At 38.5% G+C, this 20,749-nt stretch overlaps 1 protein-coding gene across 3 annotated transcripts; it reads right to left on the reverse strand.

Annotated features, from left to right (window-relative positions):
* Positions 1-738: 738 nt before the first annotated feature.
* Positions 739-17,023, reverse strand: LOC143882150 (dual specificity protein phosphatase family protein). 3 transcript variants are annotated; one of them, XM_077385592.1, is made up of 10 exons: positions 16,780-17,014; positions 16,535-16,689; positions 13,157-13,361; positions 8,240-8,416; positions 7,987-8,147; positions 6,545-7,610; positions 5,423-5,569; positions 5,128-5,355; positions 1,541-1,698; positions 739-1,445 (listed from the first exon to the last, which is right to left on the reverse strand). In XM_077385592.1, exons 1-10 carry the CDS (start codon positions 16,915-16,917, stop codon positions 1,076-1,078), a joined length of 2,805 nt encoding a protein of 934 aa, XP_077241707.1. In that variant the 5' UTR covers positions 16,918-17,014; the 3' UTR covers positions 739-1,075. The 3 variants fall into 3 exon arrangements, with proteins under 3 accessions (XP_077241707.1, XP_077241709.1, XP_077241708.1); XM_077385594.1 differs by lacking the exon at positions 16,780-17,014 and having other exon boundaries at positions 13,157-13,356; positions 16,535-16,665; XM_077385593.1 differs by lacking the exon at positions 1,541-1,698 and having other exon boundaries at positions 1,111-1,445; positions 16,780-17,023.
* Between the last annotated feature and the right edge of the window lie 3,726 nt (positions 17,024-20,749).

A 20,749-nucleotide genomic window follows, 5' to 3' on the forward strand; every position in this document is an offset into this window, starting at 1 on the left:
AGAACACATTCAGGAAATCCCAAAAATAAACACCTCACTAGCAATGCCATATCATTTCATCCTCAGAACACTAATTCGATTGTATAGTTTGCCCATTCTACACTAATATTATTAGGTTGCCGCACGATCTGGAAACAATTCACTAAGATTCTCATAAGGCTGTGCAACTAATGTTTCGTGAATAAGCAAGGAAAGTCTTTAGAGAAAGTGTGATCTTGGCACTCGATTTGGAACTGAGATTTCTTGTGTAATCCATGAAGATTCTCAGAAGGATGTGACCAAATCAACTGTCAGTTCCACTCTTGTCTTTAGATCCTGTTTTCGAAGTGTTTTCCTTACTAGATTATCATCGGTGATAAAAAAAAAAAAAATCATGAAGAATAAGAAAAGAATACCAAAATGTTTACTCGAAACAACAATAATCTCTGCTGATCTAATCCTCATCCACATTCACTACATGTGTCCTAGAACCTACCAACTTACATGTGCCACATGTATGGTTGCGACTAGAGGTGCAACTTGGGTCAGGCTCATGGTCCGGTTCAAGCCAATTTCGGCTCAGTTGGGTTGGCATTTCCTTGCTTTGGGCTGGGTTAGGGTTTCGAAAGGCCAACCAATATAATTTAAGGTTGGATTTGGATTGAATCTTTGTGCAACCTGACCAAACTCAAACCCTACTTCCCATCCTGAAATTTTATGGCAATTTTCAAAATTGTAGGGCTGCTTTTTTTGTGTATCTTTTGGCCCTAGGTTGAACCGAACCCAACCTGATTTGGAAAAAAAATAGGGTTAGACAGGTCGGATTAGGGTTAAGAGATTTAAAGGTAGGTTGGGCTAGGTTTACCATCATCGACCCGACGCTCGTGTTGGGTCAGGTTAGGGTTGAGGGAATGCTATGTCAGGTTGGGCTAGGCCTCAACCCGACCCAACCTGGCCCAAACTGCACCCCTAGTGAGGACTGCACCTCTTGCAGTAGAATTTCCCTATAATTTCATTCAGAAACTCAATAACACCCCAAATTTTCTGCAGCAATTTTGATCAATGGGCAACAACATAATTGCAGAAAACTTCAAACTCATTGATCACATCCATCAAGTATTGATTGTGACTGCTTTTGGGTCGGGCTAACGCTACCACCTCGGCTAATCTTGAGTGCAACCAAGGCCTTTTGTATTTCCATGGTCATGGCGCTGTCCACACTTCCCGACGAAATCTTCCTATGTGATTTCTGCAAATGAAGCTTGAGGGAACTACTGCTGAGACCTGCATTCTTTCCACAGATTGGGCATACTCTCATCAATGGTTTCTTTTGTTGCCACTCCATGGAAACTTTCCCATGCAGTTTCTTGTCCAGTTCCAAGAGGGTCTTCGCAAACCCATCGTTGGGCTGGGCTCGGCGATGAACCTTTTTCAACATAGTCCATGCTTCTAAAAGAGTGAGTTTCCTGCAAAAACAAAGAAAATGTATTTCAGTAATTGAACATATCAACTACCAGACATCAGATTTTCTAGCCCAACTAAGCTTTTAATCCATTCCTACTTTCTTAGCATCAAGTATGCAAGAACAACTGTAGCACTTCGACTTTTCCCTTCAAAACAGTGAACCAGAACTTTTCTACCCGAGCGCTCAACTTGTTCAACAAAATCAGAAGCCTCATCAAAGAGAAGGCTGATTTTTTCATCGTCATTATCGCATACCTGAAGAGAGGGTGTATGTTATGCAACATCTGGAGGAAGCAATATCCAAAAAGTTGGTGATTGGGAAGTGAAAATTAGTATAATTCAAGAAGAGGATCATGTAGTCAGGTAAGCAAACATGTAGTGTTGTATCCCTTAGGGGGCAGCATGGATATGCAAATGTATACAGTTTTGTTGAATTTCAATGGATGGAATCATAAGCTGTTCATGTTCTCTACTCCTTTCAGAATACCTGAGATAAGACATGGACATGAGTAGATTCTTGTCCTTTGACAATATGATAAACCTATATTTGAAAACTTACACAATAATTCTCAAAAGCAACCACTCATTGGATTTATTATCAGATTATGCAAAGAAAGAACAAAATCTTGTAAAAATAGCATACTTGAGTCAAAGCAATTTCTTCCTATTATCAGCACAAAGGAGTTTTCCAAGGAATTGCCAGTTAGGAAATATAAAGTAGAACTAATTGCATATTGGAGCAGACCCACAAGTCATGAGAACCATTTGAGGAACCCCAGATAAAGTATCACATCCCCTACAAATCATGCATTGACACTAAATTGCTTATTGGTAATTTGGAATTGCATATACAGAAAGATGTCTTGTTCCATCAATTGAATGGGGAAAAACCAGCATCACTCCATCACGAAAGTATTTCTGTTAATTCTTTTTGAAGAAAGTAACAATTTTTTACAAAAAAAAAGAAAAAGCGAGGTTGTAGTATATAAAAGAGGAGTTATCATTCAACTCAACAAAGCCTTTGTCCCAAACTAGTTGGGGTCAGCAGTTATCATTAAAAAAAAAAACTCATTATCCCCTTTAAACATAATCTACACATCATGCTACCCCGTCTCCTTGCTTCACTTATGAGCCAAGGTCTTCCCATCTCAATCTTGTCCACACCATCCCTTGCCAAACGATCAGCCATGTCGTTTGTCGACCGTTTCATATACGAGAACTCAGGGTGTATTTTGACATAAATCTCTTGCCTCTGTGGTGACGTTCGCCAACTCCCATGGGCTCGATGATTTATTTCGAGCCCAAGCCAAAGCATTTGAGGAGTCGCCTTTGATAATTAAGGGCTCCAGTAAGTGATTCACAAATCATCTAAAGACCTCATAATAGGGCCCGTGCCTCTGCTTCATTAGGCCCACGAATTCAAGTTGTCCGGAAAAGGACAGAACAGTGTTATTATTTTAATCTTGAAAGACAACCCAATTTCCGCTCTCCCTGGGTTTCCTTTGGTGCTCCCATCAAAGTTAAATTCTATGCAAACAGGGGGAGGGGGTTTCCACTTAGTAGATACTTTCCCTCTCGCCCTGCTCTCGAATATGGCCACCTTCAAATTTCTTAAAATATCGTCAATCAAGTAGCAAATTTGGAAAGAAGCAAACAGGAGCTTCCATTCTCTGAAGAGGAGATAGAAAGAGGCGTATTCTCTTTAGGAAGGGATAGAGCACCCGGCCCGGACAGTTTTTGCCTTTGCTTCTTCCAGAGCTGTTGGGATTATATAAAAGAAGACATCTTTCTTTTCTTTTGGGAATTTTATGAAGGGATGGAGTTGAACCGCGGTATAGGAGCCACCTTTATTGCCTTGATCCCTAAGGTAGTGGAGCATCATCGGTGTCAGATTTCCGGCCTATCAGTTTGGTGGGGAGCTTGTATAAGATTCTGGCAAAGGTTCTAGCTGAAAGGTTCTTTCCTCCAACATCTCAGGTAGCCAAAGCGCCTTTGTCAATGAAAGGCAGATCCTGGATTGTTCATTGATAGCAAACGAAGTGGTTGATTATTATCAGAAGGTGGGGATGAGTAGTATCATGCGCAAGTTAGACATGGAAAAAGCCTACGATAGGGTTGATTGGAAGTGCTTGGACTATCTTATGCTTAGAATGGGATTTGGATCAAAATGGAGGTCGTGGATTTCAAGGCCTAGCCAATAGTGCCCAAGCCTAGGCAAGCCGTGCGTGGCCAAGTGGGGCATCTGGGATGCCATGGCGAGCCAAGAGCAAGTAGGCCTGTTGGCTGTCGATGGACTGCTCGAGCTACACCACGGCGAGAGCAGGTCATCGCGTGTCGGACGGGGATAGATTGGGAGTGGCTCTTTCTAGGGCCTTCTTCAAGCATTGAACAGTCAACTCAGAACTGTTACGAACAAGGGGAATCCGACTGTTTAATTAAAACAAAGCATTGTGATGGTCCCTGCGGAGGTGTGAGCTTGGTTCTCTATTCTCATTAATGGATCCCCCAAAGGTTTCTTCAAATCCTTGAGGGGCTTAAGGCAGGGGGGGATCCGTTATCACCATTTCTTTTTGTTATTGTGGCAGAAACTCTTAGCAGGCTGATAGAGAAAGGAAAGTCATGTGGTTTAATTGAAGTCTTCAAAATTGGTGAAAGTGAAGTGGAAGTTTCTCGGTTGCAGTTTGCATATGATACCCTTTTATTCAGTTCTCCTGACTTGATGAAAGTGTAGAATCTGAAGGCGATTTTGCACTGTTATGAAGCAATAACGGGTTAAAGGTCCAATTTTCACAAATCCAGAGTCTTTGGTATTCATCTTGAGGAAGGCATAATCAAGGGACTAGCTAGTATCTTGGGGTGCAAAGAGGATTCTCTTCCTTCACATGTGAAATATGGTGGTGTCTGTAATATGGATAAATATTTATATGAATTACATGTGAAATGTGTTATGCAGTGAATCTTCGGTCATCTAAGACAACGCATGTCACTAGTTGTTCGATGTTTTTTATCATTATGGTTGGTTTTTCTTATGTGAAGATTTTTGCATTTTTGCTTATTCTAACAAATTGTGAAATTTCATCTTAAACATCCATCATTTGCATACAGGATTTTCATAGAAATTCTCATCCAAAACCGACATTGGTCCATCACAACCAAAACTGAAACCCGAAACCTTGCTTTTACGTTATGATCAATTCCCCTTAAATCTCATACTTGTCCCTAGACCTAAAAACCTATTGCCCTACCCATCACCCAATAACTTTTACAGTATACTAAATATGTTATAAATCCTGAATATTTACAATACCTATAGATCTGTCAAGAACTATGTATATTACCCACATCAGTTATGACAATCCACCTTTGTTTATCTATCTTAATACCTATGTACACTACGCCATAGTCCTACCAAGCTACGTCAGTACCCCTTGCCTTGACTGTCCTGTGTCATCAAGTAAATGATTTCAAAGTCACAATGCCTTGGTCGGTATCACTTGGACACAGTGCCAAACCCATTCTTGAATCCTTGTTACTCTAAAAGAATTGCTTTGAACTAACAGAAATTCCCTGATGCAGAAGTGCCACCAGGCTGAACAGAGTGCTTTGAAACATTGAAGAATTTAAAAGAGGCTAGCAGTTTCATGCAGGCACAGAATTCTAGATTTGGCAAAAACAATTTCTTACTGAGAAATTCTTGTACTCAAAAAGATCAGGAAACTGAGAGTCTGACTGCCCAATTTCATTTGAGCATAGGCATAGTATATGTGTGATACCCAAATACTGTAGCGTGTCCACAGATCTTGCAGCCAGAGTCCCTCCAATGAACAAGTTATCTGTAATCATAGATGGTCTCTCTGTGTTTGCAGCGTCGGATATCAAGGCTATCCTTTCAAGAATGTGTTCAAGCCTGACCTGTAAAACAAGACATTATATCTTATTTCTCTGAATAGAACTGGATAGGAGATATTAGGATGATTACCTTCAATTCGTAGGCATCAATAACACAGTTGTTATCACTCCCCTCAAAAAACCCTGTATTAAAGTTGTTTTCTTGACAGAGTTTAATTGCATCCGTTCTAAGCATTTCATTCCACTGATCCAACTCTCTATTTAATTCTGCATCCACCTGTGACAAGCAACAAAGAACTAGTTCAGGGAAACAGAATATCTGTAACATATAAAGTAATGTCTTGGTTTTGAAAAGTGGTCCAAAGCATTTCATTCCACTTAGAATTATGTTCATATGCTACGACACTTTTACTATACAGAACCATCCAATAAAGATCAGATGGTGGAGGCCCATAACAGCCATACTATAGTCACACTTATTAGCAGGATCACAGTAAATGAAAATATCGCTACATTTTTAAAATTCTCGGGATTATTTTGGGATTTTGTCGTTTTATCAAAATATCGTGATAAAATCGCTATATTTTGAAAATATCGGAGATATTTGTGACAGAGCCTACAATATATCAGAACACCATATTGTAAAATATTTGCCAGTTTCCTACAGGATTTGGTTCCAAAAATTATGGATGCTTCTATAAACATGCAATTTGGTCTATCAGAAATTAATCGTGGCATTGGAAAACTTTCATAGCAATCCACAGGATTGCCAAATACTGACCACATCTCTACAACAACAAATAAACTTCGATGATGCAGTTTGCTTTGCTCAATTCTGGTTATGTTTTTAAAATTAGGGAATTGTCGTATTAAATAACCCAATGTTTTTGTTCATATTCAAATTGTAGGGAATGAGATTTTTCTTAATCAGATGATAGCTTCCCCTTTTCACAATTCAAATGGTACTTTGTGGTTTTCCTCTTCTATTCGATCATTGCCCTCGACCATTAACGGATGCTTTTCAAATGATAAAGTTTGTGGTACTCTCATGGTTTTTAGCCAAAGAATGAAAATTACGCATGCCTAACCATGTTAAATAATCAAAAGCATTTGGTCATATTTAAATGACAAATAAAGAGATAGAGATGTGGGTCATAAACAAATGACAGCTTTCCCCTTTCATAAACCAAACGGTACTTTAATGGTTTTCTTCGTTCTATTAGATGGCATTCTCTGCAAGAATATTTTAGACCTTGGCAAATTTGTTGAAATCACGGAGCTTCATAGTCAAACGCAGGCTACGGCTGGGCTCCCCGCTCCCCTTGAAGTATTTACCGTGCCAATTATCTCGTGAGATGGGAGATGCTGAGTCTGATCCTGAAGAAGAAGACTTGGCAGCCATTTTTTGCAACTCAGAATCACTCAAATCTGCTTGAGCTTCACCTGCAAACCGCTCCTTACTAGCAGGGGACAGGCAGTTGACACTAAATCCACCTGCCTGTGAAAACTCAGAAATCCCGGTATCCTCCTTGTCCAAATCCCCTGAGGAACTCTTATTAATTATTGTCAGAAATACTCTTAATAGGCTATCCAATTTCTGGTAAAGCGTGAGAAGGAATATATGAAATCCCTGGAGGTCTCTGAGGGCCCCACGAAATCCACCTCGGAACTCATGAACAATGGCACTGGTGTCCAATAAACATGAATCCATCTCTTCTGATTCAGAAAACCCCACCTTTCCACCTGTTATTTCATATAGTAGGTTTGAAGAGTACTCGGCACTGTTGAGGAGGAGCTCCACTAGCTTTGGATAATGGGCTTGGTCATTAGCACGTTTTCCTGCAGGAGGTCGGCGAGGAACACCAGAATCAATAGCCACAATATGGAAATCACCAAATTTAAATTCATCTGATAATTGACGCCCCATGGTTGTATGAGTGATTTTAGGTGTATCCTCCACATTAAATGCATCTGAGCTTTGTGATATTAATTCAGGATTAGAAGGACTTAATCTGCTATCAATCGAGATGCATCTTCTCTTTTTTTGAAGGGCTCTGATTACCCTTGGCCCATATCTTCTTACTGCAGAATCAAAAGCCTCCTCTAATGCTTCCATGTTTGCAGATGCCCCTTTAACTGCAAATAGTAGATTTGCAGAGTTGCCACGCCATCCCAGTTGACGACAAGGGAGTCTATCCTCATTCCTAAGAACAAGATCCAACATCAAGATCCTACCAAGGGCAGCAGCAGTCTTTTCAGCATTTTCCTGTAAATCAAATGCATTTGGACTTTCAAGCAGAGGCGAGCCATGAATATAACTGCAAAAATAAATAAATAAAATACAAAATCAGATTCTTAAGTAACTAGGCATCTTGATTCCAATCTACTTCACAAATATCTTCGATATTTTCAAAATATCGTGATATTTTGACAAAATGAAAAAAATCTCGAAATAATCCCGAGATTTTAAAAATATAGCGATATTTTCATTTTTATCAGAAAATATCGCGATAATTTCACGATATTTTCCTCATGTTTTTATTTTATATATTTTTTAAATAATTTTATTTTTATTGTTTTTTTCCCTATATAAACCTGAAAAAATTAAAAAAATTTAATATATCCCGGAGATTTTCCCTCGCCGAGAAATTCCCGAGAACGAAATTTGTGACATAGAGAAATTTGTGTTTGTACTTCATCAGAAGTAAGCATCGGCTCATTTCAAGAGCTTCCAATAACTCTGAACATGTCATTTCACCAACTTCATCTCCTTCTGAAACTGCAACATCTCTTGCTTTTTCTGCGGCATCCTTTATCCGTTGCCATTCAGGGCTAGAATTGTGAATTACTCTACCCTGCAATATTTGGGCAGTTGTTTGGAAACATAATTAGATCTGTCCTACAGCACAGGAGTGGTTTAAAATTGATGAAATGAGAACAGACTCACTTGTGGTGTTCTAACTCCGAGCCATTTTGCAAGTTCATAACCCAAGCGTTCTGACTGTGTTGCCATCCTTGAAGAAGATATTTTTATGACAGCTGCCGCTTCCTTTTGTAAGAAGTCATCATTCTCAGGTGTGCTGAACAGGGCAAAGAAAACAACCCCACCGGAATTCACAGTCATCTGTATTCACCCATTCGATTATAAAGTAAGAAAACAAAATATTATTTAAAAAATCATGAAGGATATACTCATCATCCAAAAATTATTATCATTTGACAGAACCAGCCAACTAGATCCAGGCAATCCAAATCAAAGTGAAATGAAGACTTGCTGAGTCTGTTGTGATCGTGCAATGCACCACTTGCCATTCAAACAACATTCTTTCATCAGATAGGGAAGTGAATCAGTGATATATCCGCTCCTTTTTTTACTTGGGACAGCCACCTCTAGTGCATCTATGGCTGCAGAGGGGCTGATTTACTTTACTGTGACAGATAAGGTACAAGTTCTCAGACAAAACATTTCAAATAGACCAGTGGACCCACGTGGCTGTTGAAAATTTGCACTAGATTGGTTCTTTCAAGAGCCATGTCCCTCTGTGAAATATGTTTTCAAACGTAATTCATGATAGCTAACATTAACATCTTGCTCTATATAGAACAGGTGCCTCGTTCGTTTTTTTATTTGGAAAAGGGACACCCACACCTGGTGGATACCCTATTTCGTGCTAGATCAACTGTAAAAAAAGGTGTCAGTTTACCAGAAAAGAGGAAAAGGGCAGGACTTGTGAGCATGAACACTTCTGAAATTGTGAGAAATTTTGCAATTGAAGGAGTTGTGAAAAAAGGGGTCTCAGTCTGCTGCATCTTTGTCAGTGGGAACCTAATGGATCCCATTTATGGAAATTGTGGAGGAAAGAATTCTCTAAATACCCAAAAAAAAAAAAAAAATCTAAATAGCACTGGAATTGGGAAAATGCCTTATTTTTGTTAGATAGATGGTGTCAAAACCTGGTTTTAGCTGAGCGTTTCCCAAGCCGCTTCTCAAAGGCTTGTTAACCCTACGGCTATGATTGTGTAGTATAGACTTAGTTTTAGCTGAGCATTTCCCTCGCTTCTTCTTGAAGGCTTGTTAACCATACAGCTATGATTGTGGTGTATTCAAAAGGCTTGGTTATAACCTGGTTATTACCCTGATATTATGCGAAGGTATGTCATTAAGAGCTTCTACTGAATTCCTTGACAATCCAAGAGGTTTAATTATAATTATATTCTGGCTCTGGGCAACAAAGACAGTACATGTAAGCAAGATACGAATGCTATATTTTCGGTATACTATGGTTTATTGGTTGCCCTTTGTAAGGGACTTCCCCTAACATTTGTGTTAACTCACCAACTACTCCAAAAGCTTAAGCTGTTGGAGAAAGGCGTTATTTATCTTTTATACTTTAACACTCCCCCCGCACGTGTAGCCCACTTGGCAAACACGTGGCACATGTGGCCCACTTTGGGCCGACTATCGCATGTGGATTTTTGCTATCCGGGAGGTTTGAACTCGAGACCTTTGGCTCTGATACCATGTTAACTTACCAACTTCTCCAAAAGCTTAAGCTATTGGAGAAGGGCAGCATTTAAACTTTTATACTTCAACAATTTTGGAATAATTTCGCATCGACTAGCGCCATAGGTTTTCTATGGTGTTCCTTACATGGTAAAATCTTAATGGGAGACTAGCTAACGAGAAGAAACATTTGTTAATCAATTGATTTCCTGTTCACCCTTTGGAAGGTATTTTCCCTAACATTAGGAATGATTTCGCATCGACTAGAGCCATAGATTTTCTATGGTGTTCCTTACAGCGTAAAATCTTAACAGGAGACCAGCTATCTAGAATAAACATTTGAATAAACATTTGTTAATAGGCCGATTGGTCACTCTCCAGTAACACTGGGCAGACATCCTAGTTGTCCATGGCTATCCCTGATTTGGGGTCCTCTTTCAAATATTTAAAATTCCAAGTTTTACAGATAAGATCTCTGGCAATGGTGTAGTAGTATAAAGCTTACAATTATGACTTTCAGATACTTCTAGAGCCCAAAAGTGCCATCATGACACGACACGATGTTCGGCTACTTCATGGATACTTCTGTTGGTCAAATAATTACCTTGTTTCAAACATGTGTCTATTTGGATTAGTTATCAAGCATTTTGCTTATTAGTGCCTTATATTTGCAACTATAAAATTTAGCATGAGTCCTACAAATGCTATTCTAAGTATATTATTAATTTCATTGGATAAGTTAAATCCAGTTAAGTTCTATGATCTTTCATATATAGATGTCTTATGCCTTATCTAGTGGCATGAGATACTCACATCCATAGCCGTGTCCTACATTTTAGAAGATGTTGAGTCATATCTCTATTCCTTTGCCTGTATCCGTAACAGGTTATCATAGGCTTAGAAACAAAAGATAGTTGCTTCTGGAAAAAAAATATTCTTCCACCATCTGGCTGGTCTGGAAAAAGAAGAATGATCATTTTTTCAATGGCGTAGTTAATTGCTAAAACACTATAATAGATAATATAATAGTTTAAGTGACCGAAAGTGTGGCCATGTTGAAACAATTTAGTGAATTTCCTCTTCAAAAATTATAAAAGATTGGATTTCTATATGTGAAAGTTTCTCCCCTTCTGAAGCCCCCATGATACTTGGGTAGCTCTGCTTAATGAATGGTTAAAGTTAAATTTTGATGGCAACAGTAAGGTACTGATGGTTAACAGAGTTGAGATCCGCTCAGCAGGATGGTGGTAGTAATTTTGGATGGCAATGGGTGTATTATGTCAGGCATTTGTAGGTCCATGTGGCAAAAGTAGGGAAATTAAGGCTGAGGTCATGGTGTGGACCGGTTTAAATCTTTTGGGGAGGTTTGAACTCCCAAAGGTTCGGATTGAAGACAATTCTATGATAATTAGATGGATAAAAAATGACTGTCTTCCTCCTTTTGCGGATGAGATGTGCCTTCAACGAAATTCTATGATAATAATTAGGTGTGCTAAATTCACAGGAGCCCTTGCAAAAACCGGTCACAAGGGCTCCACTATTGGATCCATGTCATTGCAAGTGCATTTATAATGGCACTAACAACCCTAGAAGCAATGACGTGGATCCAATAGTGGAGCCCATGTGACCGATTTATGCAAGGGCTCCTGTGAGTTTAGCATTCCTCTAATAATTAAACTCTCTTATGTTGTATTGGCCCACCACCATGGTGGTATTACTTTCACCACGGAGGATTTACATTGGCAATATGCAGAACAATCTCTCTACGCTATGGATGAGGGAGATGAGGATGAGGTCAACGATGCAAATGATGATGTTGGTCAAGTTTTTGGTGGTGATGTCAAGGAGTACCATTCAATTGAGAATGATGATTATGCGAGATTTGAACACTTTCAAACTTGATTTATGCTTGTAACAAGGTTTTGTTGAGTAGCACCATTCAATTGAGTATGATGATCTGACTTATGAAAGCTTGTAGTATATGTGAGATTTCAAGAGTTTAAAACTTGATTTATGCTTGTAATATTTATAGTTGGAATTTAGTATGATAAATAGTGGTTTTATTAATATTTTGCACTAACTTTGATACTATGGAAACAGATGGAACGATATGCAAAGGATGGACCTTTAAGATAAAACTTCTAAAATAAGCACAAATACACATTCAAAAATATCATATGAGCAAAAAACTACCCATGATGACAAACAATTAGTGTCATTGGATAACGCACTGGTCTAATAATTCAGTACATACCACAGTTCACATATAATTCATGTAAATATCCATACATAATACATGAACCACATTTTACTTGCAGTTAACATAAATATAATTACGCAACACATAATAGTATAGTAACCACTAATACAATTACGGTTTTGGTTTCGATATGCGTTTCAATTTCAGTATGCATTTTGATGAGGATTGAAAAAAAATGTTTTGTTCATTTTGTGTCATTTTCAGTAGAAAATTAAAACCATCATATTAATTAGGCCTATAAAGAGCAAATTTTACCCCTATGTAAGTAGTAAACTGTGTTATTTTATTAAGTTTGGTTTATGTAACAGTTTCTTATATTTTTTAAATATTTCCCGTTTTAAAATTTATAACAATATAAAAAATCATTTGTAGTAGTACTTTTTCTGAAATGGAAGACCGGTAAAGACAAAACACATGTATGTTTCATTCCAGTTAACAAAATGAAATTTCCACCGAAATATAATTAATAACTAATATTCATAAGTACTCGCATCTACAATACTATCATTTGTCTTTATGGTGATCGGAAGTGGGAAGTCCCCCTTAATAGATCGTACGGAAGTCAAATTTTGAAGTGATTGTTTGCATTTTCCATTGATCATTTTTATCTCTTAGATATGTTTAGCCTATTTCCTAACCTCCTAATTATACCAACCAAATTAGTCCACTCCAATTTCCTTTTGTTCTCCAGTGTCTAGTGGAATAGTGCTCCATGCTAACAAGGACGAAAATTTATTTGGCTAAGGTATGGTGATCCCACCATTATAATTATTGTTCAGCCAAGTGTTTTCTGTAGCTCCAGTTTCCTTTTGTTCTCCATTGTCTAGTGGAATAGTGGCTCCACCCTAACAAGGAGACGAAAATTTGTTTGTCTGAGGTATGCTGATCCCACCAGTATAATTATTTTGTCTTTGCAAATGGAATAGTGGGCCCACCCTAACAAGGAGACGAAAATTGGTTTGGCTGAGGAATGGTGATCCCACCATTATAATTATTTTTTCTTTGCAAACGCTTCTGCTTAACAATATATTATATGAGATATGCATTTATATTGACTTCAAATGAATTTCAATAGGATAGAACCAGGCAATGTCACATACCTCAAGTGCTCTATTTGTTTCATCCTCGGAATGTTCTGTGCTACTACTATGTTCAGTATGGTGTAGAGATGAAAGTGTGCACCACGAAAATTCATTTGACTCAATGTCTAACATAGCAGCATTACCAAGCCTTTCCCATAAACTGATCTCTGGTGCTTGCACAGACGGCAGTGACTCTACTGATTCAACAATTGGTTCTCCTGCACTGTAGAAAGGCAGCCGATGACAACAGATAAAAAGATCTGCTTCTAAAATAGTATAACATATAACCATTGTTTTAAATTTCGGTCTGAAATTTCATATACCGGTTTGGATTTCGGCCAAAATTTGGTCATTTTGACCGAATTTGTAAGCATTTCGGCCGGAATGACCGAAATTTGAAAGAAAAAAAAATATAACACAATAAGTGTGCAACAAAACGAAAAGCTTTTAAAAGAATGTTTAGTAATTTGGGAAAAAGACAGAAAACTACTTACTAGCACTTGCATACCGGACCACAAGAGAGCTCCACCATGGAACAACTTACTGAGCTGATCAACCCATAGTGCAACATAACAGAACTTTCATACCAAAATTAAATAAAAAGACAAAAATTTGATGTTCATTTGGGGGAAAACGTCTGTTATAATGGTGCCTTAATTTTAAAAATATTCACAGAAATTGCATGAAGAAAAAGGTAGCTTTCCTGCACTGAATGTAAGGTTTGGTTCAGAGAATTGAAGTCTTAGGTAGAGCTGAAGTTTTATCTTACTGAGAAAGCAAAAAATTGGTTTATTTCAGATGTTCAAGTCATGTGGAACAGAGCTTAGATTATGGAGATCATTCCCTAGTATTGAGTACTGACTGCCACTACTTTGTTTGACAATGCAGATCTCAATCTGGATAACGTAAATAACATAAATGGAAAAAAAAATCAGGTTAGTAACTAAAGTTTTGAAGTCAGAATCCTAGATTTAAACTAAAAATTCAAGTTCTTAACATGGAAAAATTTAAATAACATCCTTATATGCAAATTCAGTCCGGACTTCAAAAGTTTCAAACCACTGTTCAATGCTGAATGGGATACATAACTGTTTCTGAGTTTTGCAATCTTACACCATTTGTTCTACGGCTAAAACTACTACAGGCGGCATCATCATTAGATTTCTACAAGAAGCTCCATCTGGATAAAAATTATGGTTAAGTGATTATTAAATCATCATCATTAGATTTCTACAAGAAGCTTAATCTAGATAAAAAAATATGGTTAAGCAGTTATTAAATCATTTATTATAATGATTCCATCATCAATAGTATCACACAGGCTAGTTGTGAACAAAGATTGCCTGATTCATCAATCCTGTCATCGCTTACAACCGTGTCTAATCTAAATGTCAGCCAGCAGTATAGGAACAAATACTTGTCCACATACGCATAAAATCGACAACCATTAATTTATCCAAAAAGGAATGGCAGAGTAACATTTTATATACTAAATTCCAGTGCCCTGGCAATATTCCCCTGCTAGAGTCCAATATTTAGGAGACTGGTTGATTTACGATTGAATAATATCTCAGGAGGTATAAGGTATTTTATGATGGAATCATATCTTTGGAAATACTGTGGAGAGGCAAACATAAGGGATTATTTTGGCCTGGCTTGTCACTCACTACGGCAGATGGAACAAATTATACACGATGGAAGCTTTTCATTATTTATTTTTTATTTTTTAAATGTAAGAAGCTTTTCATAAATGCCATTGACGGTTTTTATCTTTTGGAATTGTGAGGCTGAACAGTATTCAGGGTAGGCTGGCGAACTAAAAGGTGATCTGCTTGGTCTTATTAGCCCAGCATCTTGTAGGTCACTACTTTGGACACTAAATTCCTCAATGTCTTTGAGGCTATAGATGTCAGACTTTTCGTAGACCTCCTTTGTGGGGTCTTTTAGTATAATCTCTGCTTTTGTTTGGATTGTCCCAAAGTTTTAGCGAGTTTTCACTAAAGTTTTCTGTAAGAAACTCTTTTATTTGTTCTAAAGAGGGCTCCGGTGGTGGCCTATCCATTTTAGATTTTGCCGATTTTGTTAGATAGAAGGCATTCGTTTCTTCTACCCATTGGTCATTGTCTCCCTTCATTTTGAAGATTTCATCAAACCGGATTTATTTTCATGTTTTTGGATAGCAATTTGTTTCACATATGTTATACATACTTTCCAGTGGTATGACGTCTGGCGGTTTCATCGATAGTGGGATTGGTTGAAATCCAAGGTGGCATTTTTTGAATGCTTCTTTAAGTTTCTCAACATATAATGCACGATTTCCAATCATGATATGGTCTTTGTATTAGACCAGACGTCTACACTCCTTTTGCAGAAAGAAATTGTATGCTAGTACGAGGTCTCCGTCTAAGTTGTCAAAACTCAAAACTGATGATCCTCTCTATGTTAAACATTGCTCAGCAATTTCTACTGTCACATTTCTTGCTTCCATCGTGTAGAACTCTTTTGTTCCATCTACCATAGTGAGTGACATGGGTGAGCTGGATGTTTTCCAATACTCATTAGGGAGGATACCTGATCTTCTGGGTGAGACATTGTGATAGTCTATCTTGGCCTTTTCTTGCTTGTCTTTCCCTTAATATCTCCAGTATTTGCTCTAACACCCTAGAGGGTCTTCAGGATTATATCCCGCTTGTTGAAGGATATAATTACTCTAGATTTAGATCTTGATCCCAAGTTCTAGATCTATAATTGATTTTAAATAATGGAAAAATCATTTGACTATAAAATTCCATGAAATAATACTGTGATTTCTGCATTCTAGGTAGTTTCGTTCTATTTTTGGTTTATTTCAACCCAAATCAATATGCTATAACTTTCAGAGATTAAAAATCATCTAACTAGCTTAAATGTTCTAGATAAATAGTCCCCATGATGTGGAGAGGTCGATAAACTACGTTCTCAAAACGACAATCCCATATTGTCAAGAAAATTCCCTTGAGCTTCCTATAGCCCTTATTTATATAAAAAATAAACCCTGGCCTATTACCCAAAAGGTAATGATTCTAAAACCCAGAAAACACTCAAAATCTATAGCGAAAACACTTTCCTAACCTCACTAAGGCACAAAAGTGTCTTTTTAAGGTTATTCTAGTCATGAATAAATTGAAGACATTACATGAATCATTCAAGTCAAATGAATACAACATCAAATTATGAATGCTAATTTGAGTTCAAAATATTCTAGCATATTTAGATGTCAATTCAATCTTCAATCAATCTTCAATCAATCAAAACCTAGAATTTAAAAAAAATACCAAACAACTCAAAAAAATAATTGAATTGTTCATAATCTATATCAAATAGAAAGGAAAAAATCAAGCTACCAACACATTATACCGTCGGTGATTGAAGGACAGCGATCTAAATCGCATAGCTTCCAATTTCAAAGGTCGATTTGGAAAACCCGAAGAACAATATTTCCTGCTTCGCTTACGCACTAATTCCAACCATTCTGCGAACTGATACACCGGACTCGCCGACAGAAAAAACATCTGAACCACACAAATATAAACAAAACAAAAATTAAAAAAACTAGGGTTTTTCTTAGAACAAAAACTAGGGTTTTTCTTAGAACAACTTACACGAGAGGGAATAGGATGTGGCAAAGGAGAGATAGAAGGTTCTGAAGAAATTGAATCCAATGCTAAGCTGTGAGGGGTCTTCTGAGAAAAAGGGGAAGTGATGATTGAGATTTCCTCTTTTTTCTCCTCCTTTGCCATGGGTAGTTAGTTTTTTGGAAGGAGAGGGGGAGCTTTTCTTTTCTTCCTTTGCCTTTTTCTTTTTTTAAATAAAGTAACCGTTTTTAGGAGAAAAGGTTCCGATTTTTCTGTAATGGGGTTCTGTTGGAGTTATGATAAATTCGCACCTGCTTTTGGATAATTCGCACCTGCCGCATCAATTCACCTTACAGAGGAGGTGTGAATTATCCTACAGGTGGTGCGAATTTTTCATTGGGTCTTTGCGTGTCTTGCACGGTTTTATATATACGGCTTTAATATGCTATACTAACTGCCGGGGGGGTTGATTCGGGGAACCGGACGATTTACTGTTCTGACCGAGGCAGTATGAGTCGGGGCTCTGGAATCGGACGAATTAACGTTGTCACATAGAACATGTGTGTTGTTGTGAGCAAGGTTTTAAATTTCGGTTTCGATACCGGTTTCGGACCCTCCGAAAATCGAAATTTCGACCCAAATTTTGAATTTTAGGCCGAAACCCGTCCAAACAAAGATAACAGTATTTCATTTGATATAAAATTTCAGTCGAAATTTCGGTAAAATATTAAAATAATAAATAAATAAAAAAACAGGTTTTTTTGGTGAAATTTCGGAAAAAAACATGATTTCAATTGAAATTCCAAAATTTTGACCGAAATAAAATACTGTTTCGGGTAAGTGTGATTTCAGTGTCGGTCTCCATTCGGTCGAAATTTAAAACCATGGTTGTGAGCGAGGATGGTGGCGTTTGATGCATTTTGGGTGATTGCATAGCCCTTGACAAAGAATTATTGTTATGGGAAATGATATCAGCACAACCTTGTTTAATAGGTTTTTTTTTTTTTTACCCATCAAAAAATGTGCGGTTAGGTTTTTTTTTTTTTTTTCATTTTTAACGGGTTTGTGAGAGCTTTTTGGGAACTGTAATAACCTTTCTTGACAGCTCTTTAAATACTAAAAGACAAGATGCTTTGGTGGAAAATATCAAAACATGGTAGTGCTGATATCATTTCCTTTTATTATTTGGGAATAACATTTTGAAACATCATTATTTTGTTTAGAAAACAATTGCAACACCCGATGGGGTCTATGAATGTTCTTAGCCATCATCACGCCTGTTGCCTGGCACTCTATCAAATGATTCTAGACATCATGATGAAAATGATATATTTTGATGTGTCTTAAGCATAGTTGGCAAAACGTGATTGGGCAAAAAACTGGGACTGAAAAATTCGATTTTAATATGGTATTAGTTCTATTGGGGTCAAAACCAGGCTCCAACCGCATGCTGACACGTGGCTCGAGCCTAAAAAAACCCCTCCAGCCGAACACCACCATGTGGCATGGCCAGCCGGTCCTCAATGAATGATGAAACTCTTAGCCAAACACGGCATCTCCAGCCTTCACGGAACCCTAAGATTACACGCGGCTACATCGCCCAATTGGCCACTTCCATAAAACTCCTAGGACAATGTGGTGTCAACACCAATAATGCCACTGCCGTTCAACGTCCCATCGCTAATCATCCCCTCTACACGCGAAGTTTAAATCACTATGCGGCGTCGATACAAGCATCAATGGCAGCCATGGCCCTGGCGTCACGTCACCCATCGCCCTCTGAGTCCTATAAAAGGGAAACTCACACTCGGCTCAAGAGGTTCGAATGCTACCACCCAGGTACGTAAAACCAATCACTTAGACTCATAACATTTCCTTTCATTTTACTTAGCTCGGTTTGTTTCCTCAACTGACTTGAGTGTCAAAGGGTTTCCCCAGGGTTTCTGCTCTAGGCATTCCTGAACACTATCGGTGAGTGCATGACACCACCCAGATCACACAATCGACCACCTCTCTGCCATAGCTAGGCCAAGAGGGACCCATTCGAGTACTTAGCCGGATTTGAGTAGTAACAAATTGGCGGTCACTGTGGAGCCCGACTAGGACCACACCTAAAAAAGGAGCTAAGCTCCATGGCTACAAAAAGGACCCGAAATGCTAATGCCGCCCTAAATGATCGCTAGGGATCACTCTCAATGGTGAGCCCAACACCTGGGCGGAATTCACAAGCCCATGCATAACCGGCGGACGTGCATCTTCTACCACAACTGCCGGCCATTATCCCTTCAGTAAATGAGTTCAGCAACCTCGCCAGCAAAGATTGGAACATCCCATCCCGCCAGCAGCGACGCCACCTACCCTGCATGAATCTGAACAACCCACTCGACTAGTGTCCGAAGCACCAGTCACTTATCCTGGGAGGAACCCAAGAAGTTTCCACCAAATAAGGAGTCTCCGCATCTAGTCCGACATCATCCATGAAAGAGTCTTCCCCGCAGGGTTGGACTTAGTGCATCCTAACCTTCCACAACCTGTCGTGCAGGCCTACACTGAAAATGGAATCCAGCACACCCCAACCTCCACCGAGAAATAGAGGAGATGATCGGCGAAAGATGAGAGCAAGGTGCCCTACAGACGAGACAGAGAATGACAAAGTGCACACCTTCACCTAATAAATCCTGGAGAAGCGGATCCTTGAGAGCCTCTGGCTGCCAGAGCTCAACCCATATGATAGCACAACTTACTCGGTCGAGCACCTCTGATCCTTCAAAGCAACCATGCACTTTCACAATGTGTCATACACGATGATGTGCCGAGCCTTCCCATCCTCCCTAAGAAAGGTTACACATGTCATGCGAAGACTAGACCTAATTTTTGAAATTCCCAAGAGTGACCATAAGTAGGTTTTTAGCCAGAAATACCCCCATTAAAATGTGTTTTGGGGTATTTCAACTCTAACAACTAGATGTCCATGTGGACATATCCATATCGACTAGCACAATTTTTATTTTTTTTACACAATTCAATACATCTTTTCTTCATTTTCTTCTTCATTCAAATCCTAACTTGCGTTGAACTCTATTCCTCTAACATCTAGATATTCATATTGACTAACATGATTTTGTAAACAATCCATTTGTCAATATTGAAAATAAATAATCCATGAAGTGTCCATAGATATGGCCCAGGCATGCAAAGTAATAAAGTCCTGGGCCATATCAACGATGGAAGCATTGGGAAGTCTATTTGGCAGAGTCCTTGAAATTAAGATGGAAGGAAACCATCAGCATTGCATGAGCTTTGTTTCAGCAAAAATCTTGGTTCCTCGAAGGATCATCTCAGGGTCTTGTGTTACTATTAACCTAATGAATCAGATCTATAGTGTTGAATCATTTGACTTTCCAGAGAGCGGATCCTCACCCAAGTTGTCTTCCCTGGAGCCTTATCTCTTGCCTGGTTTGGCCTCGGAATCGTTTCCGGTCAGGTAGCCAAGTTCGGGTTAGTTTGCCTTCCTGACATCCTGCCTGATTTCAAATTTCAAATTTCCTAGCTATTCCTACGGTGCGTTGGAAAGTTGACCTTATCTTGATTTGTTGTCCTTTGGCGGGGGTCGGTCGAGTATGATCCTTAAGTCGATTGATTTGGGATTTTCTTTTATACTTTTTTGAGGATTGGTTTTGAATGGATTACGGATGATGGTTGATCCTCTTCTTTGGGGCTTTTGGTATGATAGCAAGGTTTGGAGGTATTGTCCGTTTTATTTTGGGGTTACATTCTGCTTTGGTTTGCTGTATGAGTTGTTTTTTTGTTCTTGGGTTTCTTCTCTTGGGTTTCCTCTTGAGGTCAGTTCTGACAAGAGGTAGGGGATCTAGTAAGTTCAAAAGACTGAGAAGTGGATCTTGTCAATAGGGATACGTTCCGTAGATTATTTTTTTGATTACTTCCAATTAGGAGAACGGATCAGGGAAGTTGGTGTTGGTTTGTAATATTTTGTACC

The sequence above is a fragment of the Tasmannia lanceolata genome, unplaced genomic scaffold (assembly GCF_043159265.1).
Source record: "Tasmannia lanceolata isolate RefF3 unplaced genomic scaffold, GAP_Taslan_0.1 ptg000007l, whole genome shotgun sequence".
Classification (NCBI taxonomy): Eukaryota; Viridiplantae; Streptophyta; class Magnoliopsida; order Canellales; family Winteraceae; genus Tasmannia; species Tasmannia lanceolata.

Excerpts from the sequence above, each read along its gene's own strand:
- LOC143882150 (XM_077385592.1), bottom strand. The coding sequence starts at position 16,917 with ATGGCAAAGGAGGAGAAAAAAGAGGAAATCTCAATCATCACTTCCCCT. Across the intron at positions 16,690-16,779 it reads CACATCCTATTCCCTCTCGT|ATGTTTTTTCTGTCGGCGAG; the intron begins GTAAGTTGTTCT and ends TGTGTGGTTCAG. Across the intron at positions 8,148-8,239 it reads TCGGAGTTAGAACACCACAA|GGTAGAGTAATTCACAATTC; the intron begins GTGAGTCTGTTC and ends CAAATATTGCAG.